The sequence below is a fragment of the Filicampus tigris genome, chromosome 17 (assembly GCF_054856515.1).
Source record: "Filicampus tigris isolate MCC_2025a chromosome 17, RoL_Ftig_1.0, whole genome shotgun sequence".
Lineage (NCBI taxonomy): Eukaryota > Metazoa > Chordata > Actinopteri > Syngnathiformes > Syngnathidae > Filicampus > Filicampus tigris.
This window is the reverse complement of record NC_141233.1, coordinates 9,350,746-9,362,970: the sequence shown is the minus strand read 5'-3', so window position 1 is coordinate 9,362,970 and position 12,225 is coordinate 9,350,746. Positions and strand designations below refer to the sequence as shown.

The 12,225-nt window shown below is 39.7% G+C and overlaps 2 protein-coding genes across 2 annotated transcripts; one reads left to right on the top strand and one right to left on the bottom strand.

The window, feature by feature from the left end:
* The first annotated feature begins 748 nt into the window (after positions 1-748).
* slc25a35 (solute carrier family 25 member 35) lies at positions 749-7,156 on the top strand. Its single transcript, XM_086057009.1, has 5 exons — positions 749-1,283; positions 1,942-2,007; positions 2,871-3,023; positions 4,121-4,255; positions 5,284-7,156. The coding sequence occupies exons 1-5, from the start codon at positions 912-914 to the stop codon at positions 5,452-5,454; spliced, it is 897 nt and encodes a 298-aa protein (XP_085913135.1). The 5' UTR covers positions 749-911; the 3' UTR covers positions 5,455-7,156.
* Positions 5,968-11,397, bottom strand: LOC147133256 (mannose-P-dolichol utilization defect 1 protein-like). The gene is made up of 7 exons (XM_086057010.1): positions 11,284-11,397; positions 11,029-11,094; positions 10,245-10,377; positions 9,515-9,600; positions 8,783-8,898; positions 8,558-8,668; positions 5,968-8,471 (listed from the first exon to the last, which is right to left on the bottom strand). The coding sequence occupies exons 1-7, from the start codon at positions 11,372-11,374 to the stop codon at positions 8,349-8,351; spliced, it is 726 nt and encodes a 241-aa protein (XP_085913136.1). The 5' UTR covers positions 11,375-11,397; the 3' UTR covers positions 5,968-8,348.
* Positions 11,398-12,225: the final 828 nt, after the last annotated feature.

The window sequence follows — 12,225 nt, the reverse complement described above, 5'->3', positions numbered from 1 at the left end:
GAAACCAAGGTTAAACCTTTTGGACCTTTGTTGGACGCTGGACCGATTTGTGTATTTTGACATTTTCATTTTCTGCAAATAAATGACTCTATAGTATTTTATTTATTTAGCATTTGGTAGTTATGCTTTCAATAGTTTAGGGAATAAAACAAAAATATTTTTTTTACTGAAACGTTGTCAAATAAGTAGCAAAATCAGAAAAATTGATAATTTTGTAGCAGTCTCGCAACAAACTGACTCTCGACCAATAGTAACAACGCTTACAGAACAGTACAATAGCTGGCTGTTTTCATTGGCTAAGGCTAAGCGCAGCGGCACATATCATCAAGGACCTGGTTTTCCGGTTGTTGCATTAAAGAAGTTCAAGAAATATTTGCATGATTAGAAATGGATGGACATTTCAGTGGATATATTCGATATTATTTTCAGCTTCCTAAACAAGATAATTACTTTTCATATGATTAGAAAAATAATTAAGACTAGAACGACCAAACAAGTAGATTTAATTTAAATCAGATTAAATGTGAAATGCAGGCTAGTAACAATTTGAACAAATATCCTTTTTTTGTGCCATTAATAACAGACAATATTTGACTAAACATGCAACGGCAATTAAGTCGTATAACATGGCCCCTAATGTGTATTTTCCAAGATAAACGGGTACATTTTTTATTTCATTTCGTTTTCGTATGTCAGTTTTCTGATTTAACGAGATGTCCATGAAGCCCTCATGCTCCGAGTGATGGCGACCAGTGCGTCAGACTCTGCGCATGCGCGTACATTTGGGCATGTTTACTTTTACTGTGGAAGCGGAGGAGTCCGACTTTTCGCCACCGCCAGGGATGAAGGGCAAACTGGTTCATTAAAGGTGCTGCTCAAGCTGCGTCGGATCCCCACGCAGGTGTCTCATAATGGATTTTCTCCTGAGTGGAGTGGCTGCGTGCGGAGCGTGTCTAGTGAGCAACCCGCTGGAAGTGGTCAAGACTCGCATGCAGCTGCAAGGAGAGCTTAAAAGTAGGGGCAGCTATCGGGTTTATTACCGTAATGTCTTCCACGCTTTCTATACCATTGCAAAAGTGGAAGGACTGTCCGGTTTACAGAAAGGCCTCGTGCCTGGATTATGGTATCAGTTTTGTATGAACGGAGTCCGACTCGGCTCATACGCGATCATCGAGTCCTCTGGCTACATCCACGCGAATGGAAAAGTCAGTGCAACCAAGACCATCATAGCTGGAGCTGCGGCGGGCGTGGTTGGAGCCGTGATGGGCAGCCCTGTGTATTTGGTCAGTCGCCCGTTGTGATGCTCCTGTAAACATATGTATGTTATATCGACGGCCAAAATGTAAATCCTCATATCTGACAGATGTGTCAAATCCAGGTCCAAGTAAACCCTACCACAGTTTGTCTTTCGCACCAGGTGCTTCCACTCAACAGGCGGATAAACAAGCTTTTGAGTAGAAGCACCGGTGGCTAAGGACAAACTGTGGCAGAGTTTACTTTCTGGACCTGGATTTGACACCTCTGTCAGACAGGAGTATTTGCATTTCGGCCGTCTATGTATTATATAAAACACATTTGTCATTTTCTGTTCAAATCAGCAGTAGCCATTCACTTTCTGCCACCAGGAAATACCTTGGCGCACTTTGATTTCAAAGGTGTTCAAGAAGTATCTCAAAGTAATAAATTTCAAATGTCTTTCTATATCGCGACTGATCTAGTTTAGCCTGGGTTGTTTGTAGAAGTTACGGAGAGTATTCACACACGAAAACTTCCAAATCATCAGCATTTATTAAGGGTAATGCCGTAAGAGCAGAATGGAAGTTATATGTACATAGAAAAAACAAAAACAGTCACGGTTTACTTTATTGCTTTCTTTTTCTTTTCCTTTTTTCCCTTAATTGTGGGGGTTAACTGTATTCTCATCTGTGGTTTCACTGACAGGTAAAGACTCATTTGCAGAGTCAGTCGACTGCTGCCATTGCTGTGGGACATCAGTACAAACACCAGGTAGCGCATATCGGTGATTCCCACACACTGTGCCAGAGCACATTCGTGCATTTCCATGACAAAAATCTCATAGCACACCAATAAATAAAAGGGTCACAAAAAGTATTGATCCAGAAATAATATTGCGCCAATTTAATCACAAATATACATTCTCATTGTGAAATCTGGGAAACACTTTGGTTTACCTCAAGTTTAGGCAAAATTACTGTTACCGTCCCCTGCCTTTGATGTCCTGTACAAACAAACTCAAGTTCATCCATCCATTATCGATACCGCATATCCTCACAAGGGTTGCGGGGAGTGCTGGAGCCTATCCCAGCAGTCTTCGAGCAGTAGGCGGGGGACACCCCGAACTGGTTGCCAGCCAATCGCAGGGCGCACAGAGACAAACAAACATCCGCACTCACAATCACAATTTAGGGTGTACAATTAACCTACCAAGCACGTTTTGGGAATGTGGGAGGAAACCGGAGTAACCCGTAGAAACACCACACAGGCACGGGGAGAACATGCAAACTCCACGACCCACGACCTCTGAACTGTGCTAACCAGTCGACCGCCGTGCCGCCCACAAACTCAAGTTATTAGTTCAAAGAGTTATTACTTCAAAGAACAAATTGGTTTGTCATCCATGCCTGCGGCATGTAGTAAAAAACAGAAGAATTAAATGCTCATCCACATCATGCATCGTTATTTCAGTATACGATATGTTTTTGTGACATTTACTGTTGTTGGTGTGTCATGAGACTTTTGTAATGCAAAATATGTACATTGACTCAATAAGGTTGAGAATCACTGGATTGATTACATTTGTTAGGAATATTAATGTCTTATTTTTATTTTTTTTGTTCCTGCTCCAAAAGGGAATGTCTCATGCCCTGGTGGCAATCTATAAGGAACACGGCATTCAAGGACTGTGGAGGGGTGGGAGCGCTGCCATACCGAGGGTCAGCGTGGGCTCAGCATCTCAACTGTCCACCTTCTGCTCTGCCAAAGAGCTGGTGATTGATCTTCAGGTTAGAACACTTGACTGCTTTCTGCCAAATGTGAACATCTTGTACAGGCCAGACGTGTGTTTATACATAACAAAAAGACACTCTGAGGCCAATTTTGACATAAAACAGTCTGTGGGGTTGTGAGTGCTATAAGCTTGAACAGAAATCATTTACAGTCGATAAACAGTTCACTGGAAGCAGTTATTGTAACCCGGACAAAGCCACAGGCAATGCGGCCTTCTGGAACAGAAACGGGACACCTTTCCGTGAACCGAAACCCCCCACCCCCCCCACCCCCGTGCTCAAAACACAGAGCTTGCATAAGTGCAATGCCAAAGTTTCCAGGCCGTAAATATAACTGCTGTTTTAAAAAAAAATGCCGCCAAAACACAGGCACTGACTGAAATTGTCGTTACACCAGTTCCCTCCCCGCCACCCCCCCCCCACCCCCCCCCCCCACCCCCCCGCATCGGGTTGGCTGAACTAGTCAGATCTGTTTCCTCCTCAGAGAAACAACACCCTTTTGTTTCTATTTATTAATCACAATGTTTTTTTCCCCAAATAGCACTCACTTGGGTCACATGTCAGATAGTTTTTATGGTGCTGCAAGTTCCCACTTCCTGTCCAAAGAGAAACAGTAAAAGAAGTAAAAAATATATTGGTGTTTTCACAGCATTATAATTCACTCTTCAAGCAATTGGGTTTGCACTTGCAAGTGCGTCCCTATGTTCTTTAAAAGAGGAGAAACTGTGAATTTAGCTGTTTCTTAAAAAGAGAATATTTATGAAGTTGTTTCATTTGCACTCATTAAATGGGATCCGGTTTCTACAAAGCACAGGCAGCTTTATATTTTTGCATACTATTTCATTACTTTACGCAATACCATGAACTTCAATCCAAGGTACACACAAAGCCATATTTTTGGATGTATCGATACACTCCTACCGATTATACTAATTTTATGTGGCTCCACCATTATAATCTATCCTCGGAAGGCAACCTTAACTATGATGTTTCACGCCTGTGGAAACAAATGTAACACCCTTGGTCTACATAGTTCGGGGCTGTCTTTCTTTCCTGAACTATGTGAGAACTCTTTTTTTTGTCTTCCTGCCAAGGTGTTTCCAAAGGACAGCTGGTTAGTGTCTCTGAGTGCTGGCATGATCAGCAGCGTGGCGGTGGTGCTGGCGATGACGCCTTTCGACGTGGTGAGCACGAGGCTCTACAATCAGCCGGTGGATCAGCAGGGCAAGGTGAGGTTGCCGGCCACTTTTTGAAGCACTTTTGAAGTACGCTCAGGGCAAAATGAATGCATTCATGAACTGGTGTTTGTCCATTGGCTACCTTCATTTCATATGTAAACAGCAGTGTTAGCAAAGAGAAGGAGCTTAAGGGGGACATTCTTAATTGCGTCTGAGTAGAAGCCTGATTTCTTAGTAAGGCCGGGAAATGTTTGATTTGATTTTAGATTTTTTTTTTTTTAATCTATACAGTGCTATATCATTGCTATATGGCCGCCATCTTGGGGATGTATTTTTTTATTAAATGATGGAACGAGCACTTTGAGTGCCAATAAAATCCTCCATTGCAAATAAATTCAAGAAAGGAAACCTTTTTTTTGTTTGATTTGTTTTAATGTAACAAGTGTGGAAGAAGCACAACTTCCAGCAGCTTCTCCAGGGCTCTTCAGATAGCACCAAAGAAATAACAAATACTATTACATTATATATGTCATATAATATTGGTGTTTTGACAGCATAATAATTCACTATTCAAGCTATTGGGTTTGCACTTAAGTGCATCCCTATTAGGGTTGGGCATCGTTTGAATTTGGATGATTCCGATTCCGGTTGTTTGATTCGATTCCGGTTCATAACAAATCTCGATTCCGAATCTTAATAAAAAAAAGAGTTATTTTTGGATTTACTAAAGTACCTGAGCTATTCTACTGCACACACTGCTTTTCCTGAAAAGGGATTCCTCAAGTAGCAGACAAAACAAAATAATCAAGTAGATAGATTGAGAAATAATCAAGTTTACTGTTTTGTATTTTAAGGCGTTTTTTTGAAAGTATTTCCTATAGGCAATATAACAGAAAATTATTCCCCAAAAAGGCTATTGTTTTCAACACAATAAACTAAATTGATCCACAAGCTATGATCCGATTTTCAAATTGCCATATTCAATCGGCCGTTACCAAATTTAAATGCGTAAAAACAAAATTACATTTTCATGTCATCAAATTGCATCAAAACTAAATCTTGCTTTTTCATCCTTTTAGGGACTGCTTTATAAAGGGTTTACTGACTGCCTATCAAAGACACTGAAGAAGGAGGGGCTAAGGGGACTCTACAAAGGTTTGGGAGCCTCTTATTTCCGGATTGGTCCTCACACCATTCTTTGTTTGTTCTTTTGGGACGAACTGCGCAAATTGTACCAGCCTTTCAGATAACACGGGCCAAGTTGAAAATGGTGAGTCATTAAGCCACGAGCCACTGGTTCCAAGGAATCCTCATTAAATTAGTTTATATTATGAGGTTAAAGAAAAACCAGGGGTTGTTTTCCTTTTCTCATAAGGAAGGCGCCGGGGTAATATTTAAGAAAGAAGACAATTGCGTGAAAAAAAAAAAAAAGGAAAGGGAAGTCAAAAGTGTTGCACACTGCATGTACAATGATCCGCACTTAACCGCACCAAATGTGGCTCATGACTGTTAGAATTCAATGGATGGCAATACTATTGGCGTGCTCACTGCAATATTACATCATTCCATGTCAAGCTATCGAGGCCTATTCAAGATCTGCTAGAGAGAATCCTGCTGGTTCCACACAAGTCAGTATCCAGTGCTGAGGCTAATCAATCATTTCTGACCATTTTGGGACATTTTAATTATAGCACAGTATCGATTAACTCGATTGAACATACAAGTTGGCATCAAGTTTTGTTGATATATTTATTTATTTTCATTTTAGTGGTCCACATTGCCAGGAGAAAAAAAAAAAACACTCCACAATTTTTTTCTGTTTGTAAACAAACCAATTGAAAGTGTTGATTACTAAGTCTACATGGATGATTTATGAGCTACAATTGCCTTCAACATAATTGCTTTGCGGGGTGACCAATGCTTGTTACCATACATTTAGATGATGGATTCCTATTGTAGAATGTGTGTTCTTTATTAGTGTTTCGGGACACATGAGCTCACGTCAGTCATACAAGAAATGCCCCATCATTAACTCTTTCGATCAATTTTGAGTTGTCTCGTTACATTCGTATTTAAAAGAGTCGCCTATATTATGAAATGCTTTGTCTACATATGTATACAAATTAAAGAGACACTATATTTTATCTTCAGAGGTGTCATATTTCTGAAAGTCCCCCAATTGTTTGGACAAAGTGCTGTCATTAACTATTATCATTTTTAGTACTGTAAAATGTGCAACTCATATCATCACAACAAAGGCCTATTTGGATTTAAGATTGTCTATTGTATATCTGGCGGCAGTGAACGTCAGTATTCTTGTGCATCGATAGTACTGTACATGTGTGGGTTCTAGAACTTTTTGTTTGGTAACTAGTTTGCATTCATGTAGATCAAACACATCCTTCCAGATGTGATTGAATAATGAAATGTTCAGGACATTCCTGATGAGCTAAATTTGCTGTGCCATTTCACCTGAACACATTTGCTTTGGATCAAATCAGATAGCAGCTGTGAAGTTAGTTTAGTAAATTTGGATGAAGCAAAATGAGGTTATTACAAATATTTACAGATGATATTCTTAAGATCTTACAAAAAGATAGTGACATAGAAGTATCCTTGGATTGGGTTTGGAGACTTTTTTAAACGAGAATTTAAAAAATCCTTGTTAGTTCCAAATTAATTATTACAACTATTATTAGGGATACTGATTTACTTGACTAACATTTCAAAAATATTTGACTGTCAGAGAAACACTGGAGATGATTTTGTCTGAATGCTTGAATGATGTGTTCTATAAGGCTAGTGTAGTGCTTTTACAAGAATTTCCTTCAGCCTAACTGTTTTAATAGCCTGTTAAATTCAGTAACAAGTCCACTGACTGAGATGCAGTATGTCTTGATTTGGGCTACTACTCTTTGTCAAGAAATGCCAATAAATCATCTTTGAAATTAATATTCTTCATTTTTTTTGTCTCCCCCCCCCTTCTATCTGGAATTTCCTTGGGAAATAGCTCTATTGCTCAGTCATATGACTTAATCGTAATTTTTGCTCAATTAAGTGTCAATTTGAAGGGTTTAGGGATGTCCAAAACGTCTAAGAAGTGAACGATTCAGGCATCCTCCCATGACAGCGCGTTGATGCTGAGTTGAAAGATTTTCACAATCTGCTGAAATTCCAGAAGTGTTGACCGTATTGTTTTACAGAAACAATCAGAATATGGCCCATCTTGCGATTGCAAATGCTATATCGTGTTATGAGGTCCATCATCTAAAAAAAAAACAAACAAAAAAAAAAAACACTCTCTAACAGATCAACAAGGTCATGAATGGGACATCTGAAAGGACGAGGTCAATAAATGGAAATAACAAACAAAAATCCATATTTTTTTAAATGAGCAATTTTGTTTGAAGAAATTGACAGGATAAAAGAAAAACCTTTGAACGCTTAAGTTCACTGCAATACCCAGTTCATATGTAAACATTCAATTCAACAAAAAATTAAAAGGATTTCCCCGAAGTCAGGTTTCTTTAGCGGCTGAAATAAACCGAAAGAAAAAAGTTTTTTAATAACATGATTATCCTCATACTTTGCTATCCCCATTATTGTAAATAACATTTTGACATTTGTATCAGCAGCGACCTGTTGATTAGCATGTTAGCATTAGCAGTTCTGAGATTCTGGGTTCCAATCTTCATCTCCACATTCCGAAAAGATGCATGGCATTAACTGAAATGTGTTCTAAGGTGTAGAATGGCTGGTTGTCTCCAGTGTATGTTCCTCATGACTGACTGGCGACCCGCACAATGTGTACCCCGCCTCTCGTTTAAAGTCAGCTGGGTTTGGCTTTCATTACCCGCGGCCCTAATGAGGACCAACCCTATAGAAAATTGGTTGGCGGGATCATCCTCATACTTTAGTTAAATACAGTGTCATATTTTTTCTGACATTTCACGAAATTGAACCTTATTGGAAATATGGTCCCATTTTGAATAGGAAATACTTCACCATTTTGGAACAACGGTTGACTATGAATCATTGATTTAATGGTCATAAATACCATCTCGTAATGGAAATCTGTAACGGACACATACAGAATTGTTAATTAAAACTTCAGAACTCAGTCTGGTTTTCTCTTCCTCTGTTTTTACCCAATCTTCTTTTTTGCACTATTAGTGTTGTTCCCATAGCAGAGGACCTGAGCCAGCAAGATGCAGCTGAAGCAGGCCGACATGAGGTAGCTAGCTGTGGCGGGAGACATTCCTGTGTCCTACAAGAACAAGGTTAAATTCAATTAATTAGTGTTCGCCATTGCTGATGAGTGCAAAAGGAAATGTGTGCATTTTATTTGCATACCTGCAGTGAAACAAAGATGAGGCCCAGGGAGGCTGTGCAGGATAGCAAAACTGACATACAGGACAACTGACCAGTATGGCCGTTACTATAGTTAGTTCCTGCCTGGAGAACCTGAAAAACAACCAACCCAGTAAGCCAGTCTTCGCGTTGCACAGTAACTTTACTTAGACACTTAAAACGTCAATGGCTTACTATGCTCCAAAATTGAACTTTTAATGCCATTACCTTGCTTGCAATCGTTGCTGTCAAACTGGAAGACTGCATTGCTGAGATAACTTGTGCAGGTGCACAAGATCCCAGGAAGCCTATTAGACTACCGTAAGCCAACACAAACAACAATCCTGCCAAATAAACATATAGGGGACCGGATGTGATGCCATTGCTAAAAATGTCTGTTCATATAGCAATAAGTAAGTACTGCCACAAGGAGGTGCTATTATTGTTTGTTTGCGCAGTGGTTCTCACGTTTTTTACACCAGTACCACCCAGAAGAAATACTTCTCCAAGTACCATGATAATTACCGTCATAAATGATTAAATTACAGAATTACAGCACATTGTACATAGGTTAATAAAGTGTTCCTCAGTATTTGAAAACAAACAGTTCTGAAGGATAACGGTGAATGTATTTTACTTAGAAGTAAAAATATTTTACTTAAAAGTAAAATACAACTGAACCGCACTTGAAATATGTACAGTGCTTTATTAAAAATGAAAGATTAATGTCACTGTAACATTTTGCCGTTTATATTCAGTCAGTGGTTTACCACTAGAGGGAGCCAGCAAAACAAATTGATAATCGCTGCTTCAGGCAGCAATTACTTGGCTTTAAAGACACTCACAGTTGTCATAATTTGTCACAGTGTCGGAGTGTTGACTGTAGTGGTTGGTTTGCATGCCTCTCTTATCTTGTAGAATAGCGTAGGCAGGTTCACAACTGCAGGTATTTCTGCTCACCTCTAACAGTGTCTCCCCAATAATGCAGGATGAGGAAAAGAATCATTGTTGTCTGGATGGTCAAGAAAAGCCTCTCGCCCCAGGCACTGTAGTAAAAAGATTTGCAAACCGGAAATGACGTTCTATCAAAAGACTGTCAAGTCAGAGCCGCAGTCTTTCGAACATGAACAAACCTGTGACAAGGTGTAACCTCTTTTTTTGTTGTTGTAATGGCTATTAACACAGTATGCATAGCTGCAGGCTACTAGCAAATCGTCACTGTCACTTAAAGCACTTATCTCCATTTTTTTTTTCATTTTCTTATTTTTACATGAATGGTGTGTCTGCGTTACAGACATTGCATTAATGTGGAAAATTAAAAAAGTTTTCCAAAATTGGAGATAAGTGTTTTTCTCGGGACAGCGACAAAATACTAGTTGGGCACACTGCCCCAGCATCCAGAGTCACATGGCCAAAGCGTGAAATTTGAGAAACTGCCACAATCATAATGGAAAAGAACAAAAGTTGTATCAACACTGATGCATTTACAAAGAACATTGCTCAGCCTTGATCGACACTCGTGTTCATTTAACATTGTGTATTGTTATGGTTGTTGTTTTCACCGATGCTAAGAACAGTTTCCCAAGTACATTGAAGTTAATTCTAAAAAATAAAAGTCGCCTATCAGTTTAATGTATCACCTGGCATGAATATATTGTCAATAGGCATCGCATTCTGGTTGAAAACTCACAAAAGTGGGAAGTTATGGGTCATGGCGAAAAGGACAGGTCCAGACGAGGCGTAAAGTTGCAGTAGGATGGAAGCTGAATTCACGCCCTCCGCATTCCGTCTCCATAGAATCTTTAGCAGCTGCAGGAGTTGAGCTACAAGCACAATGTAGACTAATACTGAACTTGGTTGGATTCGGGGCAAGGTTAAACATTCTAAAAAAAAGCAGCCCCATGTGGCTGCTGGTTGACCTAAAGTCCTCGAAAATATATTATTTATTTTATTCTTTCTCACCTAGCTTTAAAAAAAAAAATACATGTGTAGTTGGTAGGGGTACAATACGCCAAAAATCTGGCGCGTACCTTGGTTTAAAGGTGGTGGTTTGGTTCACTTTGGGAACAGCAAGGGAACAAAAATGTTAAATGCACTGCTACTCATGTTGTACTATTTAGAGCAAATTTAAATATGATTTAAAGTTGAGTAAGATGTGTGGCAATCTTTCGCAGCCACATAAAATGACAGAGCAGCAAATCTGGCTTGCAGGCCTGAAGTTTGACAGCATAAGCAATCAACACGTGGATATAACCCTGTTATAATTCATACCCCTGTTCAACATATGAATAGCAAATAAAATCTGTTGTTTTTATAGTGTAGAAAAGTGTCTTCCTATGTGTTGATAGTTGAACACTTAATAATGGGCCATCATCACATGATATGTAAATCAGTTTTTGGATGATTGTGTAATGAACACAATCAAAAGTGATCACATCTTTGGCCACCATCTATCATTGAGTATTCAGTCTTACCAAAAACGATGTCCAAAAGAATCCATAGTCCGATGATTTTGTTGACGACTAACGTCAAACATGGCACTGCAAATTAATATGAAACATAAATGAATAGAGCTGCACACTCCTAAAAGTAAAGCAATGCAAAGCGCACACTGCATTGAAACGACCCCCCCCCTCCTCCTCCACCCGCAAATATGAAACTATTTTCGCATACTTGACAGTTGCGCAAGCCCCCATCAGGCGGCCAAATGTGTTGACAGTAAGCCTCACCGTGCAAGTTGAAGTTGACGATAAGCTCCGCATAACATTTCTCTGGCATTAAATGGGTGACTAGAAAGTCTTTGACGGGAGACGTGGACATGTTGAGTGTGCTTTACATAACACTTATCCACACCTCAAGGGGGAGTGGTCCAAGTTGCCCAAAATTTACTGCCCCCTGCATGGGAGGAAACGGCACCCTTCTTTTGCTATACTATATTTATCAATGCAATAATCAATTGGACAAACATCCTTTGTACCGACTAGGTTGAATGAATGGTACATACAGATGGTATTGTATATTTATTTGCATGCCACAATTTTTATGGCTTCTGAAATTTGTTGTGTTGTAAACAATGTACTCTCCATAATCATTTGTAAGGACAATTGTGGATATGACCATATACAGTATACTATCCTCAGAACAAATGGCCACCCGCACACTCCACCTCCCCATATTTGACCTTCAGCGCCCTCTCTACCTTCCATAAACAAAAACACTCTCTGCTGTAACCAACCATGGCTCCGAATTTTATCTTCCTGTCCACATCACCCACACAGTTGAAACATTCTTATCTGCTAGCCTCCATTCACTGTAATCATAACATATTTCGACCAAGTTCCCCGCCAACTTCTCCCACCTCCCAGCACACTCGTGCCTCTTGAAAGTCTGATGACTCAGAAACAAAGATTTCCTTTGCTGTGATTTCATCACTGTCCCCAATTTAAGACTTCTTTATCATCAGTGAGATTGGGTTTACCCCAGAGATTGCATGACACTGATTGATGCAACAGTCCCCTCAACCCCATAATGATTATAATTCATTCAATGAATTGATATCTACAATGATTCAGACGGATTGTCCCACGCTTGTGTCATATTTTAAGCGCAGGATTTGTCTGCCCGCACCTGGATCAAATACTCCAGAATCGCGTTGCACCACCTTTGTCACG

Coding starts and splice junctions, on each gene's coding strand:
- slc25a35 (XM_086057009.1), top strand. CDS start 912: ATGGATTTTCTCCTGAGTGGAGTGGCTGCGTGCGGAGCGTGTCTAGTG. Junction 3,024..4,120: donor AGCTGGTGATTGATCTTCAG/GTTAGAACACTT, acceptor CTTCCTGCCAAG/GTGTTTCCAAAGGACAGCTG. Junction 4,256..5,283: donor CGGTGGATCAGCAGGGCAAG/GTGAGGTTGCCG, acceptor TCATCCTTTTAG/GGACTGCTTTATAAAGGGTT.
- LOC147133256 (XM_086057010.1), bottom strand. CDS start 11,374: ATGTCCACGTCTCCCGTCAAAGACTTTCTAGTCACCCATTTAATGCCA. Junction 8,899..9,514: donor TTGGGGAGACACTGTTAGAG/GTGAGCAGAAAT, acceptor TTTATTTGGCAG/GATTGTTGTTTGTGTTGGCT. Junction 8,472..8,557: donor TCATCTTTGTTTCACTGCAG/GTATGCAAATAA, acceptor TTGTTCTTGTAG/GACACAGGAATGTCTCCCGC.